This window comes from Squalius cephalus (assembly GCF_949319135.1).
Source record: "Squalius cephalus genome assembly, chromosome: 4".
Lineage (NCBI taxonomy): Eukaryota > Metazoa > Chordata > Actinopteri > Cypriniformes > Leuciscidae > Squalius > Squalius cephalus.
This window is the reverse complement of record NC_137125.1, coordinates 26,327,423-26,355,135: the sequence shown is the minus strand read 5'-3', so window position 1 is coordinate 26,355,135 and position 27,713 is coordinate 26,327,423. Positions and strand designations below refer to the sequence as shown.

General features: G+C 38.6%; 1 protein-coding gene across 2 annotated transcripts; it reads right to left on the bottom strand.

Annotated features, from left to right (window-relative positions):
- Window positions 1-495: 495 nt before the first annotated feature.
- LOC307157460 (uncharacterized protein) lies at window positions 496-13,885 on the bottom strand. 2 transcript variants are annotated; one of them, XM_079869370.1, is made up of 7 exons: window positions 13,812-13,852; window positions 13,028-13,678; window positions 9,007-9,723; window positions 8,758-8,927; window positions 8,415-8,669; window positions 8,000-8,326; window positions 496-578 (listed from the first exon to the last, which is right to left on the bottom strand). In XM_079869370.1, exons 2-7 carry the CDS (start codon window positions 13,626-13,628, stop codon window positions 501-503), a joined length of 2,148 nt encoding a protein of 715 aa, XP_079725496.1. In that variant the 5' UTR covers window positions 13,629-13,678; window positions 13,812-13,852; the 3' UTR covers window positions 496-500. The 2 variants fall into 2 exon arrangements, with proteins under 2 accessions (XP_079725496.1, XP_079725495.1); XM_079869369.1 differs by lacking the exon at window positions 496-578 and adding an exon at window positions 7,587-7,913 and having other exon boundaries at window positions 13,812-13,885.
- Window positions 13,886-27,713: the final 13,828 nt, after the last annotated feature.

The window sequence follows — 27,713 nt, the reverse complement described above, 5'->3', positions numbered from 1 at the left end:
TGCTGCCATTTAAATGGGGATGGCCTTTTTGAGCGGCTGTGGTTGTGGCACCTATGTGAAAAGATGACAGACTGGATCAAGAATTTGAGGTGCTTTTGGAAACAGAAACGTGTTACGGGGTGATTTGAATCATCTGTAGCCTAGGCTGAGGGTGGAGACGCATTTGGTGAGTATGTCTAATGTTAAAGTTTGTCTAGCGTCTGGGTGGATAGGATGTTTTTTTTGGATACGTTTAATAAGCATGGAGGTCTGGGAGCCGAAAATGAGTTATTCCACTTAAATAGCCTTCGATGGAACCAATTTGGAGGCTCTTGACTGTGTTGAGATTGGAGATAAATGATGTAATAGTGAGAAGAGAAAAGTCTGGGAAAGGCAGGTTAAAAGTGAGATGAAACATTTAAAACATCTGCATGCCGTTAGGTAAGATTGGAGGGTTCTAGAGGAAAAGGCTTGAAATATTGAGTTAAGAGAAGTGTCGAGCAGTGATCTTAAAGGGTGATTTATGGGAAGATTAATTCTGAATCGTGAGGCACTAGTGTCAGGTTTAAGTCTGCTTCTGGAGCCAGCTGTCTGAATTTCTGAAAGGCAAAGCGTGAGAGAGAGTCAGTTATTTGATTTTTGGACCCAGGAACATACTTATAATGAATTGATCACAAGCTGCGATCCAAAAAAGGAGTCTTAGGAGTAGAGTTGTTCCGATTCCGATACCAGTATTGAAAATGCCTCCGATACTGCCGAAAATGCTGGCACTGGTATCGGCAAGTACTGGAGTTCAGGCACCGATCCGATACCACGTAATTTATTAGAAATAGGAATCTATTTACTGGTTAGCTCTGACACAGTTCTTCTTCGCCGCTCTTAAAACAGTTGCGCTGCGCTGCCATCGGCAGCTGCTGTTTTAGAGGGCCGCAAACATAAAAACTGAACTATTGAAACAGTTGCATGACTTCGGACTGTCACAGGCTGAAATGGACAAACTTCTGTTTGTTAGCGATCAAGGCACTAATATTACAGGCTTTTTTTTTTTGTTATTACAGGAAAGACAAAAGTTGTAATGCGCACATTCTCAACTCTGCTGAAACAGACTTTCAAGAAAGGAATAGATAAGGAAAAGGAAGATTCATTACAGCCTGTGAAAGCATATATTAATCAGTGTAAGTCACTGACAACATATTTTAAGCATTCTGGTTTACAGCTACAACTGACACGCACCCTCAAACAGGAATGTGAGACTCGCTGGAACACTAAGCTTGCAATGGTGGAATCAGTACTGGGTGCTTTCAGTGATGTGCAAAGATTTCTTATGACAAGAGGAGAAATACAAAAAATTAGTCACATCTCAAAAGATGTTCTTCAAATGCTAGTTCAATTTTTGACCCCTTTCAAAATAGCAAGTGATGAACTGAGCGCGTCAAACTATCCTACAATCCATTCTGCTGGCTTTATGGAAATCTACACTGTTTAAGCACTGTGAGATTACACTGGCCGACCCTAAAACACTGGAGATTCTGAAATGCAGAGCCAAAGGTCTTCTGAGTGAACGAATTGTACTCGACCACCATGCAAAGCTTGCAGTGCTTTTGTGGCCTAAGTTTAAGTAGCAATGCATGTTCACAAGCGAGGAGAGAGACGAAATATACCAAAGTGCCCGGAGCGAGTTGGACAGCCTTCCAACAGACATGGACCCTCCAGTTCCAGATATTACCATTACAGCCACAGAATGTGCCACACTGAACACCTCATCCCAAAGATGCCAACTTTTGCGCGGAAGATTCTATGCGTTCCAGCCTCCAGCATTAGTTGCGAGTGTGTTTTCAGTGTGTCTAGGCGCGCTCTGGAAAACTGATGTACCTCTCTTGGTACAGCAAGTCTCAATGCTTTGCTTTTCCTGAACAGCAACGACAAGTAGGCTCAGATGAGAACTGTACCCTGTAACATTTAACTGACTGGACATCTGACTTTATTTAAAAACTTTGCCTATAAAATTGCCTATAGCATAAACCACCATGTTAAATAGGGTGATCTCTGTTCTGTTCTGCTGTAATCTGCCTGTAAATCGAGGCAACTATTTTATTTTTGATGCTTTGATACTTAAAAGTTTAAGTTTTAAACATAACAGTTAGCCTACTAGTTAGGCTTCTGATGACTACATTGTTATTTTCTTATGTTTTGGCCAACTTACTTCTCTGCGATCAAATATGTATATAGTACGACCATATAGGTCTGTGATGTTTAAAAAAACGACTTTTGTAAGATGCATGCCTGTTTTGCATGCATGTGGGTATAGGCTATTTATTTGCGTTATATGATCACAGAGGTTTTGTGTAGACGGAAATTTGGCTTCAGAATATTTTGTAATCAAATACTTCAAATAATATTATTTATCCCTGTTCATTCTAAGATGAAATAATAAACCAATGATGCATTTTCACTTTCTGTGACCTCTGATGAATAATTACAGAGCTGCAGCAAATGATAACATCACTAATGTTATTATATAAATTAGTCTCAGGACCTGTCCACATGAACACGGCAAAAAAAAAAAAAAAAAACACCGCTTGATTGGTGAATATCCCTGAAGTAAAGCTAAATATAATTACATAATATTTAATTATTTAAATAGTTAACTGGAATATTTTGAAAAATAAACTTTATCATCTTATGGTCAGGTAAATAACATTATGCCAAATGTAATAGGACGTAATGAGGTCACAGTGATGAGTGATTGACATTTAAGCACTTCAGCGCATACTCCGTGTTAAAGGGATAGTTCACCCAAAAATTCTGTCATCATTTACTCAGCCTCAAGTTGTTCTAAACCTGTATGAGTGTCTTTTCAAATTCATAGCCTACAGGTTTGGAACAACTTGAGGTAGAGTAAATGATGACAGAATTTTGGGGTGAACTATCCCTGCATTAAAAGTGCATTTTGAGAAATGCGTGGCCTAATTTTATCAGGTCTGTCTCGGGTCGGTTTTTTTTTTTTGAAAAATGTATGCACGTCGGGTTCGGGTAAGAAGTGATTCGGGTTGGGTACAAATTTTAGGACCCGAGACCTCTACAGTGCGGTGCGCAGGTGACACTCATTAGCAATCGCGTCACTCATTAACAATCACGTCGCTTACGCTACTGATGCATAGGTTCTCTTGAGCAATGGGGTGTTTGGGAAAAGCACATAAAAGTCCTGGCAGAAAGCGATGCATAAGGATGTAGTGTAACGACGAATTATTATTTTTTCCGAAGTTCTAACAACTTAGTTTTAACTAATAATTGTTGCAAACTGGTACTACCAACAAAATATTAGTGCATTCCTGGAACTGGGCGTCGTTACACTACATCCTAATGCATTGCTTTCTGCCAGGACTTTTACGTGCTTTTCCCAAACCACTGAAGTAGGGCTGGGCGATATATCGCATGAGATTGTTATGCGCATCTCGTCAGTAAAGCCGGTTCCTTGATTAGTAGTAAATCGCCATCACCTGCTTTCAGATGGAGCGGCATTTACAACACAGTGCCGTAGTTAACTGACAAGCTGAGCCATATCGCATTAATTATCGCAGGCGATATCGCAGGCAAGCTTGTCAGTTAACTACGGCACTGTGTTGTAAATGCCGCTCCATCTGAAAGCAGGTGATGGCGATTTACTACTAATCAAGGAACCGGCTTTACTGACGAGATGCGCATAACAATCTCATGCGATATATCGCCCAGCCCTAGTCCCAACCGTCTACAGTTTTCAGCTATTTTTAATGTTTTCACTTTTTGAATTTTTTTCCCAAACCACTGAAGTGACGTCGACGTCCGGGTTAGCAGTAGCATGAGCTGTCAGGCAAGTGTTATTTAAATAAACTCCTGATGTACTTACAAACTTTCCAATGCCTCGGTTTATGAGTACAGAACCTATTTGTACTACTGTAGAAGTTTGGTACCATTCTGGGCATTATTAGTGGGGTAATTTACGAGATACATCATAGGATCCATTAGCACCTGCACTAAGCCATCCGGCTGATATCTCTACATAAGCTCTAACTTTAATAATGTTCAACCAAGGGAAAAAAGGCTTCTGGGGGGTGTTTGGCTCGAGGTCATGGTGCAAAGGACCCTAGGTTGATTTTACTCTGAATCATCCCTTTAATGTATCTGATTATTTGTAAGTGTGAACTCATGACATAATGTTTTATTAACAAAGTTCGGGAGGAACACATTCAAATGATCTATCGGTAACACTTTACAATACGGGTGTACTAATATGCATTAATTCATGCTTAACTAATGCACAGATAATCATGTGCTAATGTATGACTCATGAAGAACTAAACCATTAATTAATGATTACTGCATCAGCAACAAATAAAGATTCTATATGATTAATAGATTAAGTAATATATGAATTGTTATTAATTAAATGTGTCAATGTATTAATTTCTTAATAACATATTGTATTAACTAATAGTGTAAATTAATGCATAAATTAAATTAATAAATTAATTTGTCAAAGATATGTACTTTAACTTCCACTTGTCTGCTTTAATTAATCATTAACTAATGATTAGCCAATGTATCATTATGTTATGACTTTACTTGTTGAGGCACATGACTATTAACTAATGGTTAAGTAATATGCCATTTATGGGCTTTGACAGTTGCACATGCAGTGAATGTAATGTCAAAGAATGTGTTTGAAGGATGGGTGAGTTGGGCTGCACACAAATATCAGTACACCAGAATCTGAACTCCTCACCGCTGTTACACTGTGTTTACACTGGACGAGACCAGTTGTCTACAATGGACATGACAGACCATTGGAAGTCAATTTGTCCTTCGTTACAGAAGTAGCACAAGAGCTCGGAGTACGTCAGAAATAGAATGTGGCATCAGTTTACTGTCAGGGTTTTGTCGTGTAGTGTCGTGCCGCATCCAGTGTAGTATCACTGATTATAATGGGTTCTATTGTCTTTGTCCAGTCTAGACACAGTGTTATGAAACAGCAGAGCTCGACCGCATGTTTTCAGTGTTCCACGACCTCAAGCTTAACCTGACATATTCCTGTGCATGAACAACAAGGTACTGGATGTGGCAGTTCATCGGACTCAGTGAAATCTTGTTTGTAGATGGTTGGAAATTGAAATCCATGGCTTAGTGTGGATGTCAAAACCAAAATATACATATTACTTAACAGTTAGTTCATAGTTATGTGCCTCAACAAGTGAAGAGTTCAGATGCAAAAGCCTCTAAGTGCCATCTGAAATTTTCTTCTAGAATGATCATTTTTATGAAGCTCATATATTTAAGTTCAGTAATTTCACTTAAATGGCAATGAAAATTACCTATGAATTGTCATTTAAGTGAAATTACTGAACTTATATACAAGCTTGATAAAAATTATAATTCTAGAAGAAAATTTCAGATGGCACTTAGAGGCTTTTGCATCTGAACTCTTCAAGTAATGTCATAACATCATGATACATTTGTAAATCATTAGCTAATGATTAATTAAAGCAGACAATTCAAAGTTGAAGTACATGGCTTCAACCCATTGTGGTAATTAACGCATTTATTTACACTATTAGTTAATAAAATGTTAAGGAATTAATACATTATGACACATTTAATTAATAACAATTCATATATTACTTAATCTATTAACCATATATAATCTTTATTAGTTGCTGATGCAGTAATCATTAATTAATGGTTTAGTTCTTCTTGAGTCATACATTAGCACATGATTATCTGTGCATTAGTTAAGCATGAATTAATGCATATTAGTACACCCATATTGTAAAGTGTTACCGATCTATCCAATCAGCAAGAGATGAGCCCTATATTTATACATAGCCCACTCACAAATCCTCGACAGTTTTCAGCATCCCTCCACCACCCCGTTTCCTAACACTCGCCTGGTTACTATCCTAACCAGAGATACGGGGAGTACTCTGGGTTGGGGCCAAAATACAGAGCTCTCTCCTCAGAAAGCACGCCAAATAAGCATACTACTTTACTCTATCTGATTATTTGTAGGTGTAAACTTGTGAATTGTGGCATATAAATTGCCTAGAGATGATAGCTGTTTTTCTAAGGTGTCATCATGTTCTTGTCCAGTCAGACAATACATCGGCAGTCACTTACTTAAATCATTAGAGGGGTCTGTGCTCGTGCCAACTTTACAAACTGGCACACCAGATCCTCCTGTGGGCCCAGGGGAGCAAGAAAAATCATTTTCACACTTAAATTGGCACTTCTGAGTCCAGACCTTAAGTCTTTAGGATGTGCTGGAGTTTATACAATATTGTCAATACAAGATCTTGACCAAAAATGTATGCACCTCTTGACGAAAATAAATGTTTACGTAATTTCCATCATGAGGTGCATCATATGTATACACACACACACACACACACAATACCCGGCCAAATAAAATATATCCAGTGCAATGCTGAATTATGCAACAGCTGAGGTAGGGGTAATTTGATGGAATTGGTCACTACATGAAAGGAAAACCACATGTACAACCATTGCAATTGTTAACACATTTAAAACTACTTGACTTGCAGACAAAAGAGAGTCTACAATAAGAAATCCAAACATTATACCATGTCCAAACATAAAAGGTTGTCAAGGACGACAGCTACATGTCTCAGCTGCAGTGTAACATTCTGGTCAAAAAAAGACCAAGCATTCAACCTACGTCAGAGCATCAGAGCGTCCGTCCACGAATCTTTCTACGTCGTCTTTGGCAGGGTGGCGACAGTGAATTTTGCCGCTCTCGCCGGCGGCGGTGTGAATGCAGTTAGTTAAATATATCATGAAATGTCTGATATTCTCAAATATGTCCAAGTAAATGTATTTTGTCTTTTAAACACCATTATAATGATATGTAGTTGATCTATAATGGGCGATAGGCACCCCAACCACACACACACTCCTCTGACTACCAAATAATTTCACAAAAACTTAAAAAAAGGTAATGATTTTTTTAATTGAAAAACTTGCAATGAAAAACACCTGCAATAGTTTCACTTTGTAATGTCATTGAATCAAATAACAGATTCTCAGAACTTTTTCAATTTAAATAAACAAAAACATTTAAATATTTCAGTGATGCTTTTGATGAACAATATATAAATGAGCCAATATATAACAGCTTTTGACAGTGCTTCACATGCTCAGCTTCTTGTTCGTCTTCTCACCCCAAAACGTACATCAGCGGAGTGGCGCGTTCACAAGAGCACCTTGTGATTCGGTCCACTGAAGAGTTGCTTTTCTATGGAATCACATTAATACTGAAGTGTGACAACATGTTTATGATGTGCCACCTATTTTTACTAACAGTTACTGTTATCTTCCACCAAATTTAACTAGCTATTAATACAGCTGGCTAGCTAGCTAACGCCAACATTCCCGCACTGGAGGGTCAAATGTGGGGCCTGTCCAAATACCCACACTTGGGGTCTTGGCCACTTGTGAGCATGTGTATGCGACAGGAAGTGTGCAAAAAAACTCTCCCAGGTCTGAAAAATTGCAAAGCGCGGTACACTTAATGCACACTACATACACACTATTTCTAATACAGCTTCGGGGCAGCCTTTGAGGCTAAAGCATATCCCATCATTCATCACGTTCAGGAACTTGCGGGCCCTAATTTCGCGTAATGTCTAGAAGAACTTTGCACTGTCAGTTAACCACAATCATGCAGGTCTTCACACCCAATTAAACATTTTGGCCAAACTCCTGAAATATGTCATGTCAGTAGTCAAGTGGTCAAGTGTGATACACTTCCAAATTTAGGAGGGGGGGGCAAGCTTGTTGAAACATTATATTTTTCTTCTTCTTTTTATTTTACTTTTTATCGGCATGAGGTTTATCTTCTTTTTCGGCCTGAGGATCTGCTGCTTCGCTGGGCTTTGTCCCTCCTGAAAAGAATGAGGAAGGCAGAGACTCAGCGAACACGCCTACTCGTCACAAATGATAAAACCAACCCATGAGAAGATGGACTTACCGAAGCAGACTTCCTCAACTCTGAACCTTCTTTCGTCCGTGGAAGGGTGGCGGAGGGTGATGGGCTGACTGAGGTTGATGGGCTGACTGCCCGCTTGCAGGGCCTTTTGCCCCTCTTCGGCCTGGAGGTAGCGGGGCGCTTCCGGGTGTCCACTTTTTTTACTGGCATGGTTTCCTCACCTTCCACAGCTGACTCAAACAGGTGGCGGTGTTCTGCCACCTGCTTTGCATTTAAGTTCAGCACATAAAATCCATCAACTGTGGAGGTATTGTAGCACATGAATTGTGCCACTTTATACCAGTCTCCGAGGCTGTGGGTGTTTTTTGCCTGTACGGAGAGAGGAAAGCATAGGTGATGAGTTAGAAACAAACACATCAGAAACTCACACAGCAGAAACAGGCACAGAAATACTTACATGGGTGGCAATGGAGGTCCTGACATCGGTGAACGTGGGCGTCCCAGGCAAGCCCATGCCAGCCCATGCCTCCTGGAAATACTGGTTCAAATTTTTACAGGAGCTGGGCTTGGATGTAAAAAATAAGTAGTGGGCATCCTTCCCACCCACCAAGGTGGACCTTATGGATAAAAATTCCTGTAGCCACCCATACTCCTCAGCATCCAAGGCCAGCTGGGCTGCCCAGAAGGCCTGGTTGGTCTTATGAGTTGATATCTGTGGAAACAGTGACTAGCAGTGTAAGCATTTGGGGAGAGTTTTACGAGAGAACTGTGCAGAGAGAGATAGAAATAAAACCACTCACGTTGATAACATAGATGCCCTCTCTGGCGGTCTGCTGGCCTTCCTCCACCTCCTTTATGGTCATGTTCTGGAACACCCCACCGCGATGGCCATAGATACAGGCCAGGTATGCGGTGAGGTGTCCGTAAAATGACCACTGGTCCTTCTTGTCCCCCGACTTCCTGAGGCAAGCTGCACAAAGAAAGGGAGAAGTATTAAGGGGCTCTTTGGGATGCCACAGTTTGAGAGGTGAGGTGAAGCAAAAACTTACCCAGAATCTCTGGAATCTTCTGCTTGGCGGAGGAGCGGCACTCTTTTAACACGGCCTTTGGAATGAGGCAGCCTTCCTTGGCCTGAATTAAGGCCAGTTCATGCACCACTACCTTCCCCCGAAGCGGAGATTTTTCCATCGTTGTGGCCTCCACTTCCTTCTCGGGGGAGCGAAGAGACGTTAGAAGTTTTCTCGTGACCTGGGCAACCTGGGTGGAGGGGGTGGACTGTGATCTCTTCCTCAATATGCGGTAGCGGCGGGTCACATCTCTGAGGGCGCTGCTCAGTGTGTCCACCTGCCTGTTGAGTTCCGCCACCTGATCCTGGAGCTGTTTGCAAGCCTGCTGACAGCAGGGTTTGTCACAGGTCCCCTCCACTGGAGGGGGTGGGGCATCCTCCAGATCCAGGGTCGAGGCCATAGGCACAGCCGGGTTGCTCGCCCGCAACTCTGTGAGGTCATGAATAATCTTCTTTCTCTTCAGCGCCTGCATGGTCTCTTGCTGGGCAACCCTTGTTAACTCGGTATGGTCCTTTAGGTGGCGATCCATGCGGGAGGTGGACTTGCCGCAGTAGGGCACGGGGCAGGTGCCCTTGCGGACATCGACCCTCCCCGAGGAAATGGCAAGCAGCAGCTTGCGCTCCTGGCTGTTGATGACCTTATGGGTCACCCTCAGATGCTGGCTGAGCTGGTGGTATCCATGAAGGCACAGCGGGCAGTCTACAAGACACATGTCAACAGAATAGAGGAACGTGGCGAGAACCAAATGCAAATGACAAAGACTGTGCATTAGGGGGTAATTCATGCCCTTTACAGGTTCAATTTGCAGTCTATTTGATCAAACCAAGTATAATAGATAAAAAAGTGGACCACTTTTTCATCCCAGATGTTATTTATTCAGTGGCCACCAAATAGTAGCTTTGTGCACAGTGCATTTATAGATGCTATTTCCTATTTAATACCAATTCTTATTGATTAAACCACCTCTACTGTACTAAGCACTAGGGGTGGGAAAATATTGGTACCTCACGACTCGATTCAAATTGAATTTTTGAGGTCACGATTCGATTGAGAATCGATTATCGATTTTGAGTAAAATTTCGATTCGATATGTGCATAGATTTGATTGTAGTTTACTGTTTTGTGTTACTTTTCTTATTTGACCGTTTAATAGGTCTAGAAGGAAAAAAAATCTACTGAATTAAGTGTGAAACGACATTTATTTATTTTTTCTTCCCATTTTAGTCAACCCAATATTATAAAACAAATGCCCTTTAAGCTGACTACAATCATTTTACATTTTTTTATTAAAATTAATGAAACGTATGGCAACAGTTATGAGGCTGCAAACTGTTCCTTTAAGAATGAATGCATGGATTTAGTTACACATCCAATTTTCTCCCATTTGTTTTCGTTCGGGTGGGACATAACCATAGGACGTCACCAAAGGACATAACAGACTCTGTTTACATTAAGTACTCCACAGTCCAGACGATGTGCATTTTGACATAATTGTGAGTGTAGCTGTGAAAGAGAACTGTATTCGCGATCACATGCATGTGAGAGGCGGCATCTGTGCGTGCATTTCGGCTGTGTGTCCATCAGCGTGAGCATTGAGTGCTTTTGCGGCTTATTGTGATTAACGTCAATAACTTTAAGTAGTACTGCGAAGTCTAACACTTTAGAGCAGGGCTATTCAACTAGCTACAGTTGAGGGCCGATTATCAAATCGAAAAGTTGAGGTGGGTTTGATTTGGGGGTTTAGTTTATTTATTTACTTTGTTTATTTAGCAGACATAGTCATTCGGTATAACCAGCCTCGGTCATTCGGTAAAACCGATATATAGTAAATATTTTAATAGAATAATATTGTTTTTAATAACTAAAGGAACTACAATAATACAAATATAAAGCAGATTAGGCCCTTTTCTCATTGTCCCTGTGCAATGTTTGAGGGTTGAAATGTAGGAGAGTTTAGAGTAGTCCAATAAAATTATTACATTTATGTGATCAGTGATAATGTTATTTTATATTTCTTCCATGGTTCACACTATATACTATCTTAACATCAATGTCAAATCAGGTTTTTTCATGAATAATTATCTGCAAATTAATAATTTTAGATATATTCATGGTTAAACCCAATGACTTTTTTGGTGACAAATTTTGTCCATCTTATAAAAAAATGTTTGTTAATAAGCTTGTGTTTTAGAAATATGACCTAGCCTATTGATTATTATTAACAACCTATTTATACTTCAATGAATAATACTATCTTCAACGTGCATCACACAAAAAAGGTGAAAAATATAAGCTCTATGGTTTAACGATTAAAAGAAGAGAAATTAAAGGTACACTATGTAACCTTTAGCCAGTGTCTAAAATTAACAATCACCAAGTGCCAAATTTGAGCAAACATCGGTGTTGGCGAATATATGAAACGGAGTCAATTGCCAGTTGGCGGGTAACATTTTTTATAAATTCTAACAATGTTGTGAACGTGAACAAACACAAACAACGCTCAGGACAGTTGACAGGGCAGCGCTGGATTGTCACAAAAGTTTATGCATTGGCAATTTAAATATTCAAGCCCAAGATGGAAAGTTTTATGCACACACAGCCGCATCCGAAAAGCCGCATGTCAGACAGCGGGCGAATGCAGAATTGAGCTCTTTTACGTCTTCTTGCGCTTGAACATAAAAATTCACAAAAAAAAAAAATATGCTTGTCTCAGAGAGTATCCTAGTAAACATAGTCGGTTATGTCTTAAGTGAACATAAACAGAAGAGAAAGATGTGTACCAGTATCAGTGTATTGGATCCATGGATTAGGTCTTAAAGTGACAGCAGATTAATATTTCTGCTGCTGTCTGTTTTTAATGTTAATCAAAGGACAAAGAAAAAAATCACTCGCTGCTCTTAATTGAATAACTTTTGCCACTTTAATAAGGAATAATGTAGGCTATGTTTAATTTATACAGTGAAGACTATCCAGTGTTATTTTACATTTGATTACTTGTAAATGTCTCTACCTGAAAACCTTATATTAGTTAGGCTAGTAGTAGTTTAGCTGTGGTATCGAAACTGAAAAATAATTTACACTGGTATCTAAAATTCTGGTGTCATAACTGCCTGTTTTTGCCGAAACAGTTTCACGGACAGTAAAAAAATATTCATGGCCAGTACATTTACTTAAGTTACCAGCCATTTGCAGGTGTGGAAAAAAAGTTAGTTTTTAGTTTCTAGTGATTTAAAAACAACAACACTGCATGCATTTTGCGGAAGAACATTGTTGTGGTTGTGCCTCGGCTCTGCGTGACTGTGAGGATGAATATGGTTATCCTACTGCTCATAAATTATTAAGAGATATAGCCTAACCAGTTTAGATGGAAAGGACCTCAATCTGAATAGCTGAAGATGCTACTGTAGCTTTACACATTAATAGAATCTGTACTTCCTTGAAAATAAATTCTGGCACATGCAGCGCTAGATCAACCATAATGAAATGACCCTTCACAATAGATAAATGCTTTACAATTAACTCTGTTAGAGAGCTACATATGACAATTTATCCTCTGTTCTGTGTTTTGATTCCCGGAGGTTGGAGAATTAGCTGCTCCAAGACAAGTCAACCTTTCTCACTTGTTGTGACAAATAACTTAAACTACTCCCACACAATACATGCGTCAAAGAGTCTGGAGCAAATTTCTCTATTTACGGATATGAGACACACATGGGTGAGTGACATATAAATAGTTTTCCATGAAAACCATCCCGACAGGTCTAAAATATAAACTTATTATAGACTTCCCAAAGTGAATCAGGGAAAATGTGTAAAAACTAGGGCTATCAAAGTTTTGATTTATATTTCAGTTTTGATTTATATGCTGTTTAATGTTGATGATCATGTTATTTTACATCTGCTTGCATATGATATAATTTGTTTCGGCTTATTTTTTGCCTGTGTTTTGATCTGGAGATCCTCTTTCAGAAGATGTGTAATCAATTTTGATAATGAAACCAACCTGTTTGTGTGTCAGAGTCGTCTTGTTTCACTCTGAATGTTTCTTCAATCTTCATGCCTTCACTCTCTTTAATACACACCATATTTGTTTGTTCCTCTGTATCTTCTTGTCTCACTCTGAATGTTTCTTCAAAGTTCACGTCTTCACTCTCCTCTTTATTAAACACCATATTTGTTTGTTCCTCAGTATCTTCTTGTTTCACTCTGAATGTTTCTTTAATCTTCATGTCTTCACTCGCCTCTTTATTAAACACCATATTTGTTTGTTCCTCAGTATCTTCTTGTTTCACTCTGAATGTTTCTTTAATCTTCATGTCTTCACTCGCCTCTTTATTAAACACCATATTTGTTTGTTCCTCAGTATCTTCTTGTTTCACTCTGAATGTTTCTTTAATCTTCATGTCTTCACTCTGTTTAATACACACCATATTTGTTTGTTCCTCAGTATCTTCTTGTTTCACTCTGAATGCTTCTTCAAAGTTCATGTCTTCACTCTCTTCTTTAATAAACACCATTATTGTTTGTTCCTCAATATCTTTTTGTTTTACTCTAAATGCTTCTTCAATCTTCGTTTCTTCACTCTCTTCTTTAATAAACGCCATCTTTATAATAGTATGTCACGAGGATCTCAGTCGCTTCACCAGGAGTTTTTCTGAGTGGTTGAACAGTTTGACATGATTAAGATGAGAATAGTTAACAGAAAGAAAAATAAATCCAATCTAAATCTCTGTGTGCCTCTCAATCAGCTCCCTAGTTCACCGTTTGTAAAAACTTAAAATACAAACCTTTCTTCAGCAGTATCACAACAGACGCAGGAGCGTGGCGCAGCCTTATGACGTCACATCAAAATAAACGTCCAGTTCACACGGTTCTGTCTAAAACCACCAAAGTGCAATACTAAAATACACGTCAGAGAAATTTAGAGTTGAATTCTTGGAGAAATACATAAGAGGATGCGATGTTAAAAAAGGCAAGCCAGGTTGTTTTTTTTTGCATCTTTAATTAGTAGCTCTTAATATTTTCATCACGTCATTTGACAGCATGTATTTAAATATGTATTTATCAAATGATTAAACTCTACATTTCTTTGATATGTATTTATTATTGCACTTTGGTGGTTTTAGACAGCAGAACTGGACTTTAATTTTGGACTGGAGACATCGACGTCATAAAATTGCGCTGTGCTCCTGCTTTCGTTGTGATTCGGCTGAAGAAAGGTTTCTATTTTTACGCACTTGAAGTGTTTACATCAATGCAACCCGGTCAGGCAGATATATATATAAAAACGATGTAAAATTGCTCAATTATTATTGAATTTAACATTGCAATACTTTATCTAACATGATTTAACTTTATTTTGTGTGTAAAGTGCATCCAGACATGAGTATCAGAAAAGGTGCGTCTCATTTCGCTCCCTATTGTCGTAAACATGAATTTGGTCACTGGCAAGTATAGTGATGAAGAAACGTGAAAATTTAAACTCGAAAATCCGTGTTAATAATTGAACCAGTTGTTTCTGGAAAATGATTTAATGATTCGAAGCGCTCGATTCAGCGCACGTGCCGGTCAAAACAGTGTAATATACAAATAACTGACATGTCTAAATATGAAGTGTCTGTATAATTTGTGTTCTTTTATTAATTTGAAGCAAAAGGTTTTGTCTAATCAGGTCATTTAAGGCCATTAACTCTCACTCTGACTGACTTACCCTAACCAGTGCACTGAACTACTGAACTAGAGCTGATTGAGACGCACCCAGAGATTTATTTTTATATCTGTTGATTATTTTCATTTTAATCATGTCAAACTGTTCAAACACACAGAAAAACTCCTGGTGTAGGTGCTGAGATCCTCGTGACACATTATTATAAAGATGGCATTTATTAAAGAGGAGAGTGAAGACATGAAGATTGAAGAAACATTCAGAGTGAAAAGAGAAGATACTGAGGAACAAACAGGTTGGTCTCATTCTCAAAGCTGATTACACATTTTCTTACACAGGCAAAAAAAGAAGCAGAAACAAACTATGTCATATAATCTATATGACTCCTAGTATGTTCGAATCAAGGGGTAAAGTGGTGTAACATTAAACTCAGGAGAAGACACATATAGTAAAACGCATGTCATTACCAGGTCAGGTGTACGAGGCGAGGATGAACTGAATTGCAAGCAAACGATTTACTTCCCATATGTAAGAGTAGCACAAGAAGGGAAAATGAAAAGTTCTACAGAAAATAATTTATACTTTAAAATATTACAGGTTTCTTTAGCTATAACCTAGAAACATAGGTAACTTTGCTTATGTATTAGCTAGCTTTCATGAACTATACAATATATTTTTTTACAGCATGTATTAATATTTGAGCAAGATAATTGTACCTTGATCATTCATGTTAGTTCATAGATAAAATAATTTAAAGTCAATTTAAAATGTATTAGTAAATGTGGACAATACTACAACATTTATTAACCTTAGTTAATGCTAAAAATGTAATCTTATTGTAAAGTGTTACCATTTCATTTAAATCCAAAGAGTCTGCTATGCTTAAAGATGGCCATCTTTAAATATCTGCAAAGGTCAGAGCTTTAAAATTGCATAAATGTATATTACATGAATAGTATCTCACTTTATTTGCTTCTATATTAGAACACTTGATGATTATCTAATTAAAATAACAATATGTATTGCAGTGATAAAAAAATTATTTAATTGAATGCGTTTCTGATTTGTTTATGTTTCTGTCGGCTGCATGAACATATCAATGTTGAGAAAGCAATCACGTCACTAGCTTTAAATATGCAACTTCGCCGGTTAATGAATGCATACAAGTGACCAGCTGTATATAAACTAATGCAAATAGATGGTAACAATTGTGACATTAAACATTTGGGTCAGGTTTGCGTGTGTTTTTGTCACGTCGTTTTAACCGCTTGAAGTACTAATGTTAAGAGTCCTCACAGCCTCGACTGCAAACATACTACTGTTCTTTCTCTGCTAATGCAGCATCTAGACAACAAATTAATTCATTTATAATGATATGGCAACATGGACTGTAGTGTTCTTTATTCATACTGTTTTGCTGTCAGTGTTTTAAATGCGCATCTGAAGTGTCAGCACTCTCCTTGTTCTCTCCGTGCAGCGCGCAGCCTCATGTGTTACAATAAACAACACGTGGTGCCAGTGATAGTGTATTATTCCGCCTCTAGAGGCCGCTCTCGCTCTGTATAATGCCAGCAGTCTCTTCTCAGCGCTCTGATACTGTGTAATGATAGCGCACTCTTCTCAGCCGCTCCAGCAACGGACGCAACCCGGAAAAACTATCGGTATGGATTTTTGCCGATAACGATAGTTAAACCAATAAACTATCGGTACCGGTATATCGGCAAAACCGATGAATCGGTCGACCTCTACTAAAAATCCACCCTCTCCTTTTATTTGAATCCCCCCATTAAACCAAAAGCAGTCTCATTAGACATACCCTTTTGATTTTCTGAGCAGTGTTTTCTCATACTGCTCAGGCCCCGCCCACGGCCGCTGACTGACAGTCCTGCATTACCATAGTTTCCGCCCTCAGCGAGTTGTACGCTATCCGCCATCATCCCGGTGTTCTGTTGTTGGGTGTAAGAGTGGACATAAGAGTCTTAATTTTCTCCCATCATCCGAGCCACTAATGGTTGCAATGGATTAGTTTTACTTTTGAAGGTAGTGCGCCGCAAAATCAGAATGTTCGTTTGGCCGGAAGCTATTTATTTTACTTTTAAGTTACAAATATGAATATTTTTCTTACACAAACTCATCACTTTGCTTCAGAAGGCCTTTATTAAGCCCCCGGAGCCATGTGGAGTTTGTTTATAATGGATGGATGCACTTTTTTGAGCTTCAAACTGATGGTTTCAATCCACTACCATTATCAAGCTCGGAGGCATCATTGTGTTTAATAAAGGGTTAGTTCACCCAAAAATGAAAATTCTGTCAGTAATTACTCACCCTCATGTTGTTCCAACCCCGTAAGACCTTCATTCATCTTCGGAACACAAATTAAGATATTTTTGATTAAATCTGATAGTTTGATCACTCCTCCATAGGCTTCTAAGGGACCGAAACTTGCTGGCCCAGAAAAGTTATTAAAGAGATCGTTAATATAGTCCAAGTGACTACAGTGGCTCAATCTTAAGTTTATCAAGCGACGAGAATACTTTTTGTGCGCAAAAATAAACAAAAATAACGACTTTATTCCACTATTCATTTCCTTCTCTCTGGGCCTCCAGTGAGTTCGCGTAGTGTTTTAGCGCAGCGCGTCTGTGTTGCACGTCACCACGTAGGCTCACTATTGGCCGACGCTGATCATGTGTGTGATGCGTGTGACGCACAACACAGACGCGCTACGCTTAAACACTACGCGAACTCACTGGAGGCCCAGAGAGAAGGAAATTAATAGTGGAATAAAGTCGTTATTTTTGCGCACAAAAAGTATTCTCGTCGCTTGATAAACTTAAGATTGAGCCACTGTAGTCACTTGGACTATATTAAAATGGACTGTATAAAAGCAATTCGATTGTTTTCGATGTAGAATAATATTGGGAATATGTTCACCCGCTGTAAAAACTGAAAATAATAGTTTATAAAATTGATATAAAGAAGAAAATAGATTAAGAATCAAGTTTGACAGAGCTCCAAACTCAAACCACGCTGCAGCAACCGACACAAATCGATTTATGCCAAAGGAGTAACACTTGAACTTGACGCACAACGTAATGACGAATGCGGTTGCCCAGCCCTGTTTGTTTGAACCGCGAGAGGCGTCAATTGCCGTCATTACGTTGTGCGTCAAGTTCAAGTGTTACTCTTTTGCCGTAAATTGATGAGTACGGCCGTCTACCGGAAGCTAGTTATTTTAGTCGATAACGTTTTAAATATGGATATTTTTCTTACACGAACACATCACTTCACTTCAGAAGGCCTTTACTAACCCCCAGATACGTGTGGAGTACTTTAAAGAGCAACGTGCAGGTTGGACACCCCTATATAGCATAGTGTATGTTGATGATAAAACAACTAGATTTTCAGGACTGGAGTAACTATGCCATTAACGATATTTTGAGATAAATTGTGATAAAATAACTTTCGCATCTATAAAGCACTAACCGGAAGTGACGATGGGCGAGGGAGTCTGGTCAAGTTCAAGCTCAGGTTACAATAGATGTGAATGAAGAAACCGAGTTCTCCGATATCGACGAGCATGCCTATGATGGCCCACAGGCCTATAATTATGAGCCTCCTAGGCAAGATAGAGGCCAGGGGGAGATCAGGGGGTGGAACAATGGGCAGAGGAGAGAAGTAGAGTTGTGGTGTCAAGAAAACCAGTGGCGAATAGGGCAAGGGACTTGGAGAGTTAATGTAAGTTAGCACCGTGGCTAACGCTGGTTCATCTACTGTAGGGCTAGTACCTTGTTGTTATGCAATAAATCTGCTTTAGCAAACATACGTTCGACCTTGTTTTTGATTAAACATCCATTTAGATTGTCTTAATTTAAGACAGCAACTTTTTGTCTTCTCATATTCTACAACCTAAGATTTTAACGCTGAGACAGTGATTATGCAGTCCATCCAAGCTGGTCAGCACTAGATAGATTCATTGACCTAACGTTAGCTACATTGACTAATGACCTTGCCATAACAACATAAATAAATAATGACAAAACCTAAGCTACAATAACAACAGTCTAACAATCATATCTGTATAAAAATCCAGTACGTGGTTTTGCCTGCAAGAGGGAGGGAGAGAGGGGCAGATTAGGAAGAGAGGCAAGGGTCTCTCTGATGGCTTTTTGTTGGCTAGGTGCTTGTGCAGACATTGTGAGTCTATGGCGTCGGCGGTGGACAGCATGTGTTGTCAAGAGGTGGATGCCTATTGGGCCGTAGTTGAGGGTTTAGTTCTGGCCACGGATATTACCTGCCTGACGCTCCATCCCGGCTTTGATGCGTGTTGCCTCAACCCGTTTTCGCTGCAGGTGGCATACCTCAACTTCAGGCAGGAGCATGGCCCTTTCCAAGTCAACAGACCAGAGTATGTTTAGACGAAGTGGTGTTTGGACACCACTATTATATTATTATACACCTAATCTATTATAGTTGTCAGTTTTCTACACAAATAACAAACTTTGTGTCAAAAGAATGTGCATTATTGATGCTGAGGGTTTAGCAGATTTTCAAACTCAGATGTGCATACATACTTGAGGCTCTACAATTAACGTTACCATTATGGAATAGAATAACAGAAAATGTTACATCAAATACTTCTATCACTTGATTGTAGTGACTATAACAGGATTGTTAATATCATGATTGCCCCCTTCGTTGCTCTAGCCAATTCCGATACACAGCCTACAGGCAGGTGGTCCGATGGGCATATGGGTTTCTGGGCAGGGAGATCAGGAAGGCGATACCTGCTTGTGTTGTGGTCGCAATCAGGAGGCAGTTTCCAGAGGAAGGAGGAACATACAGAGGCTTCCAATGGCCCCATATGGGAGGTAATCAATAAATATGTATTTTTGTACAAAATGAACACAAAATCACACACGTTGTCTTGGTGTATAAAATGTATTTCTAATTTCATTGACAATTAGGACTTAAAACGTGAATGACGTTCAAGATGGTGGCCGACTGCCTCATCCTTGGCGATTTTGTGATGCGTGGGAAGAGGGGCAGGTGCAGCTGAGGACAGGATGGCGCTGTCTTATTTGAGGGCCTGTGGTGGTAAATGGACTGCATTTATATAGCGCTTTCACAGACCTATGGCCACCAAAGCGCTTTACATAGCCTCACATTCACCCATTCATACACCGACGGCGGTGTCAGCCATGCAAGGCGCCATCCAGCTCGTCGGGAGCGCTGGGGTTAGGTGTCTTGCTCATGGACACCTCGACACTTGGTCAGGTGGAACAGGGGGTTGAACCACTGAGCCACTGCTGCCCCTCTATATAACCCTCTCTCAGGGAGACCATCAGGGCCGATGCATATTCTTGATGAGGGAAACAAATATTGAGATCACATTCAGTTAACTATTTAATTCATTGAGTCACCTAAAAAATTATCATTAGAAACTGATCATGAAACTGCTCACCATATGATGGTTTCTCTTTTATGGGTCGGACGACCCAGCCACCCTTACGAAACCAGGGGTAATGGACTGCATAGCGCACCTCACCATTGTTCGTTTGAGCTAAGTCTCTGTCTCCATTGTTATTGAAGTGGAGGGCCGCTACGAGAAGTCTGTAGGAAAAATGGTACACTTGAGTATTAGGTACCACAACTAAACCAATGTAGTGTGATACACCAGCAATATAATACATTCCAGCATGAGGTTAGTGAGGTGATGATTCGATTTCATGATTATTTCTACGGACAGTAGGATATGCGATGCTGTTGTAATGAACAATTTTTGACCTTTTTCAATTAGGTTTTGGCTGCTATATTAGACTGCATTAGCTGTAGCCATATTCATCCATTAACCTTCATCAACATTTACCTGCTGTACATTCCAAGAAAAGAGAAGCCGGTGTGCTTTGGCGCAAAGTGCAGGATAAGTGAATGGAACGCCTCCAAGGAAAATGTTTGGTGTTGTGGTGAGAGCTGTCGAATATCCTTCAGCAGGGCCTTTCTGGAAGCAACACTTTCCAACAGCTGTTGATCCTGTATAAAACAGTGTATTTTATAAGTACTATTATTATTATTATTACAAAACACTGACAAGGCATGACTACATTTAGTTCACATTTTTTACTTTTCATCTTTAATAAGGCTGTTGAACAAATTTATAATTCAGACGTGATGGGACCTGCAGAATGTCATTCTTCCTCTACAAATGGTTATGGGTTACATCTCTAAGGCAATTAGTAGTATACTCAAACAAATCTTTGACAAGCACAATGCAAATGTGACCTCTGACCCCAATTGTACACACTATTGTACCTGGTTCAAGCCACTGCTTGTTTCTTCCCTCTCCTTCCAGAGGTGGGTGTGCACATTGTGGAAATGAAGGGTAGCTGTGTTCATGTATATCCTGAACATGGTTCAGCATGCTCTGCCACTTCGTGAGCTTAGAATTATAAGGTTCTATCTCCACTTTTGGTCGAAATTGAGTTTTTGACATAATCTGATCCATTAGGTGTTTATTAATGCCTGTGTGGTGTTATTTTTGTAAAAAAAAAAAATTGTTAGTAGTTATTAATAAAATAAAAAGGTTCCATCTCACAAAACATAAACCGAGTTGGGATTATAAGGTTCTATCTCCAGTAGATTCAATATCCAATCAAAACCCTGAATGAACACGGACGGACCAATCAAAACCCACCTCTTAGCTCTGTAGCCTGGACACAGAGCTAAGGGCTGGACATTAGCCTGGACATTTGAAGCCGGCGAAAGATGGCATTTCCATCTTTCTATCTTTTTTTTAATAACGAATCAATCGTTCTTTCTTTCTTTCTCTCTCTCTCTCTATCTATCTATCTATCTATCTATCTATCTATCTATCTATCTATCTATCTATCTATCTATCTATCTATCTTCAAACTGTTTCTATCTGTCTTCAAACTTTATCTATCTATATATCTATCCTTAATAACTAATCAATCTTTCTTTCTTTTTTACTAATCTCTTTCTTTCTTTCTTTCTTTCTTTCTTTCTTTCTTTCTTTCTTTCTTATCTTTATTTCTAGAACTAATTTATTTTTCTTTCTACTAATCTATATTTCTTTCTTTCTTTCTAACTAATCCTTCTTTCTTTCTAACTAATCTATCTTTCTTTCTAACTAATCCATCTTTATTTCTTTCTTTCTTTCTTTCTTACTAATCCATCTTTCTATCTTTCTAACTAATCCATCTTTCTTTCTTTCTTTCTTTCTTTCTTTCTAACTAATCCATCTTTCTTTCTTTCTTTCTTTCTTTCTTTCTTTCTTTCTTTCTTTCTAACTAATCCATCTTTCTTTCTTTCTTTCTTTCTTACTAATCCATCTTTCTATCTTTCTAACTAATCTTTCTTTCTTTCAAATATATCTTTCTTTCTAACTAATCCATCTTTCTTTCTTTCTTTCAAATATATCTTTCTTTCTAACTAATCCATCTTTCTTTCTTTCTTTCTTTCTAACTAATACATCTTTTTTTCTTTCTAATCTTTCTTTCTTTCTTTCTTTCTAACTAATCCATCTTTCTTTCTTTCTAATCTATCTTTCTTTCTTTCTTTCTAACTAATCTATCTTTCTTTCTAACTAATCCATCTTTCTTTCTTTCTCTTTCTTACTAATCATCTTTCTATCTTTCTAACTAATCTATCTTTCTTTCTTTCTTTCTAATATATCTTTCTTTCTTTCTTTCTAACTAATCCATCTTTCTTTCTTTCTTTCTAACTAATCCATCTTTCTTTCTTTCTTTCTTTCTTTCTTTCTAACTCATCCATCTTTCTTTCTTTCTTTCTTTCTTTCTAACTAATCCATCTTTCTTTCTTTCTAACTAATCCATCTTTCTTTCTTTCTAATCTATCTTTCTTTCTTTCTTTCTAACTAATCCATCTTTCTTTCTTTCTTTCTAACTAATCCATCTTTCTTTCTTTCTTTCTTTCTTTCTTTCTTTCTTTCTTTCTACCTAATCCATCTTTCTTTCTTTCTTTCTTTCTTTCTTTCTTTCTTTCTTTCTTTATAATCCATCTTTCATTTTTTAAAATGTTTCAGAGCACAGAGGGGGTGGGGTGGAAAGGGATGAAAACATAATTTTCATGATGTTACACAATATTTTGTATGTTTTAATCTACTAAATGAACCGTTTTTAATGTATGTAAGATGCTTCCTAAATGTTTTTACAGTACAGAAGAGTGGGGTGTTTTTGTTTAGCTGTAATTTTCCATGTCCATGTTCTTTGAAAATAATTTTTTTATTTTTTCTTACAAACTTGCTTGGCTTTGATGTATACTATACTATTATATATTATATTATATACTACAAGCTGTGTGCTTGTATTATAAATATATAAATTGATTAAAATCAATGGTTATATACATTTATTCTTTGAAATGTGGGGTTTTATTTGTAAAAGTGGAGATAGAACCTTATAATTCCAAACAGAATCAGAGCTCTCAGAATTATAAGGTTCTATCTCCATTTGGGCCATCTTAAAAAATCCCATTTCCAAATGTGCCAGGATTTTGATATTCTATCCTCAAAGTACCTGTAGGGTGATGGTCTTGTTGAGCTATAATAGTAGATTATACTACATAACAGTTTTGCCAGCTGGGATGTAAAAACTTTGATGCTCAATATCTCAGAACTACCCTAAACGGAGATAGAACCTTATAATTCTAAGCTCACGACTTGGCCTCCATCTTATCAGAATAGCCATTTGGGGTGGAAGACGCAGTCCAGTATAAATGGTTGATGATGGTGGGTCTCCATAGCTTCAGGTCCTCACAATCCTTCTCCTTGGCCACAGTATCCAGTGCTTTTTGTAGACCTATTCCAGAGCAGAAACGTGAAATATTGAAAAAGCTACTAGAATCACAAATAACATTCAAACTAAGCAAAACTACGGCACCGACATTTCCCAATATGCCAGATGTCGTAGAAATGCCTTGTTCCTTCTGGACACAACTCCTCACCGACCCACTTAGCAACCTATAATATGCAACACATTAAGAATGAGAACATTTACTTCAAGTTCACAGTACAGTTTTACAGTAGATGTTATGATATAGAGGTCCATCTATCTATTCTGGTCTGTACAAGCATCTTTACCTGCCGATTTCTGTCAGTTATTAGGGTTGACACCTGCATGCCTTGGTCCTTCAGGAACCGCACACTGCGCTTCAGACCCTCTATCTCACACCAGGTGCTGCTTGGGACCTCTGAGCTCTAACAAAAAAAAAAAGATTTGGTCATATCAGTGGCTTTTAAACCTGACACCTGATTTATGTGTCTAGGATATTAACCTACCTGGACAAGTTGAAGATCCAAAGCCTTGTTTATTTGGTCTTCAATCAAGGAATACGTTCCATATTTGGAACAATGTCCAGGAGAGTCTGATCTATGAATGTCAAAGACATTCAGATGTTTTTTTTTTGTTAATGGAAACAAAAATCACAGACACTTTATGTATCTGTTAATACTGTGTTGGCCTGTTTTCTGTATCAGCAATAAGCCGAATCATACTACCTGCAGTCACCAGAGAGGATCAGTCCACCCCCAATCTCCTTCAGCTCTCTGATGATCCCTCTCTGCTCATTCTGCCAGGCCTGCACGATGGTAGGAATTGTGTAGAGGCGCTGATGGCGGAAAAAAGTGCTGGCACTGATGCACTGCAGCCCAAACAGCTTCAGCATTCTGATGGTCTGAGTAGCCATGCAGCCCGAAAAGTGAATGGCACCGCTGGGTAGAAGATTGCAGGCTGGCATGTTTCGGTGCAGCATATTTTGATTCTGCCAGTAACGCTGATAGCCACATGCTGTGCAGGCCTGACCGATGTATATGAAACAGGAAATTAATACAACTACTAATACCAATAATGTATACAGTATACACACAGACCAAATTAAAAGTCGCTCACGCTTCCTCTGGATTTCCAGGGTAAGGCCATGATTCAACTCCAGACAAACAGTTCAAAAATATTCTCTTACCTGCTTGATTTTTATGTAAGTCCCTTCCTGGTACTCTATTTGTCGCTGGGTTTCCCCACAACAGACCGAGCAAACAGTGAACAGACACATCAGCTGGCTTAGGCAAACAATGAACTTGTGAACTTGAAAGGAGAATGCTCATTAATGCTGACAGTGACAATTTGTGGACACACAATCACAATAAAAATAGGTATTAATTTTTTTTTGGAAAGAGCCTAGGTCACTCCCAGAAAAGCTCAAACGTGTCCTTGCCTGCACTCAAAGCTAGTAGGCTTGCTGCGATTGTCGGTGTTGACGGTGTAACCGTAGCTCAGCCGCAACACCGGTTACATCACTTGCCCACCATTTAGATTTTTTTATAGTAATAAAAATAATTTAGTTCAGTTAGAGAACAGACACTACAATTAAAAACTGAGTATGTCTGCTCAATTCAACGTGAGCTGAAGGAGAGTCACTGCACAAATCAGCAGCAGGAGTCAGATTTCACCTCACTTCACCCATTTTGCCTCGCTCTTGACTGACAAGACGATGGCAGAATATCTGGTTTCAAAGCGGCATGTAAATGTACCTATTTAAGTGTGTTTGTCATTGTACTGTTTTGTTGTTGTTTTTCCATTTAAGAATAATAATGAACCCACCATGTAAGCAACTGCCGCTCCTAAATTGGCGCGAATTCAAAAGTGAAAGTAAAATGTGCATGGCTGCACAGGCATTCATTTATAAAGGTGTATGTCCACTGGAGCAGAGCAGAGCGAGTGTTTTCTGTAGATTCTTATGGAAGCTCAACTTCCATAGGAATTAATTGAAAACGCTTACTCTACTTCACGGCGTTATGAATGCCTGTGCGAATTAGCGATTTAAAAGTCAGGTGCAAAAGATGAAAAAACTCTTAACGTCCCTTCACCTGGTGGTACCGGTACCGGAAAATTTCCAGACTGTCATATCTCTAAAAGGTATACACACATCTGAAACATTCGCCATTAGAACAGATAAACAATAATTTCTTGAGTGATGAGTGTAAACAAGACAGGCGATAACTGGGACCACGTTAGTGGGCTAAAGCTAGTAGCGGATGTTTGGAAAATTGAATAAAAGTAGCTGTATCAAAGCAGTCTGATTGTTTTCGATGTAGAATAATATTGGGAATATGTTCACCCGCTGTAAAAACTGAAAATAATAGTTTATAAAATTGATATAAAGAAGAAAATAGATTAAGAATCAAGTTTGACAGAGCTCCAAACTCAAACCACGCTGCAGCAACCGACACAAATCGATTTATGCCAAAAGAGTAACACTTGAACTTGACGCACAACGTAATGACGAACGCGGTTGCCCAGCCCTGTTTGTTTGAACCGCGAGAGGCGTCAATTGCCGTCATTACGTTGTGCGTCAAGTTCAAGTGTTACTCTTTTGCCATAAATTGATGAGTACGGCCGTCTACCGGAAGCTAGTTATTTTAGTCGATAAAGTTTTAAATATGGATATTTTTCTTACACGAACGCATCGCTTCACTTCAGAAGGCCTTTACTAACCCCCAGATACATGTGGAGCACTTTAATCATAAATAGATGCGCTTTGATGGACTTCTGAAGACAGACACTCATTCACTGCCATTATAGCTTGGAAGAGTCAGGACATTTTTTAATATAACTTCTGATTGTATTCGTCTGAAAGAAGAATGTCATATACACCTAGTAGGGCTGAACGATTTTGGAAAATAATCTAATTGCGATTTCGTTTTACCAATATTGCGATTGCGATTTAATATGCGATTATTTAAGCTCTTTATCTTTTCCAAAGATAAAGCTCTTTATCTTTTCTATTATTCAACAAAAACAAGCAATAAATCATTGTAAAATAGGGATGGGAATCTTTAGGCACCTCATTTTATTCTTAATTAATTAATCTTATTAGTAAAACTTAAAATATTTAATTGCATATGTAATTACTCTCGGTTTACTCTCGCATGTCACGTGACCAGCGTGTAATCGCAGATTTGCGGTTAAAAAAATCGTACCTCATCATATTGCGATATTATCGCAAATGCAATTAATCGTTCAGCCCTAACACCTAGGATGGCTTCAGGGTGAGTAAATCATGGGCTAATTTTCATTATTGGGTCAACTATCCCTTTAATGTAGAAACAACATAAGGACAGCATATTTGAAATATTAACAGGTAGGAAATATACAGAAATTGGATTATCAAACACTTCAGTCTTCACTGCATAAATTATAATTTAAATATAGATTAATCCTTATTAAAGCAACTAAAGTTATTCAGTCAAGAGCAGTGATTTTTTTTTTTTTTTTTTTTCTTTTGTTCTTTTACTTGCATTAATGACAGACATCACAGCAGCAGGTTTATTAGTCTACTGTCACTTCAAGGTCTATTGCACATTACGTGGATCTGACACACATCTGATGTCCACAAAACTCTTTGCGGTCATTTAAGTCGTTATTTGACTAATTTAAGACTGTGATTACGAGGATACTCGACAAAACGGGTATTTTGGCATACTTTTGTGTGTTTTTGTCTGTTCAATAACGAAAGAGAACTCAATGCGGCCGGCACTTTACATCAGTAAACAAGCATGTTCACTTGACGAGAACCAATGAGGTTCATTCTCATGTTACGCAGCACGTTTGAGCTTCAGCAAGAGGTTTGTTCTAGCGCATCAAGCAGTTTCAGTTAAGCTTCTGTTTGTTTGCTGATCAATTTTTATGTGAATAAAAGCCTAAATTAAATCGTTCATCAAAGCGATCGAGTCTGTTCACAAGATTTTGACTAAATCGCTCTGTTCATATGAATTTTACAATCTTTTCATGAATTTTTTTATTTTTTCAACGTGGTAGTTGCGTAGCTGTCTATGGAGAGTGCAGAACTGGCTCAGATTTTAATAAAATATCTTCAGTTGTGTTCAGAAGATGATTGAAAGTCTTACAGGTTTTGAACAACATGTGGGTAATTAATGACAACTTTTTGGGTGAACTAACCCTTAAACATCCAGTCAGCCTTGTCGACAAAC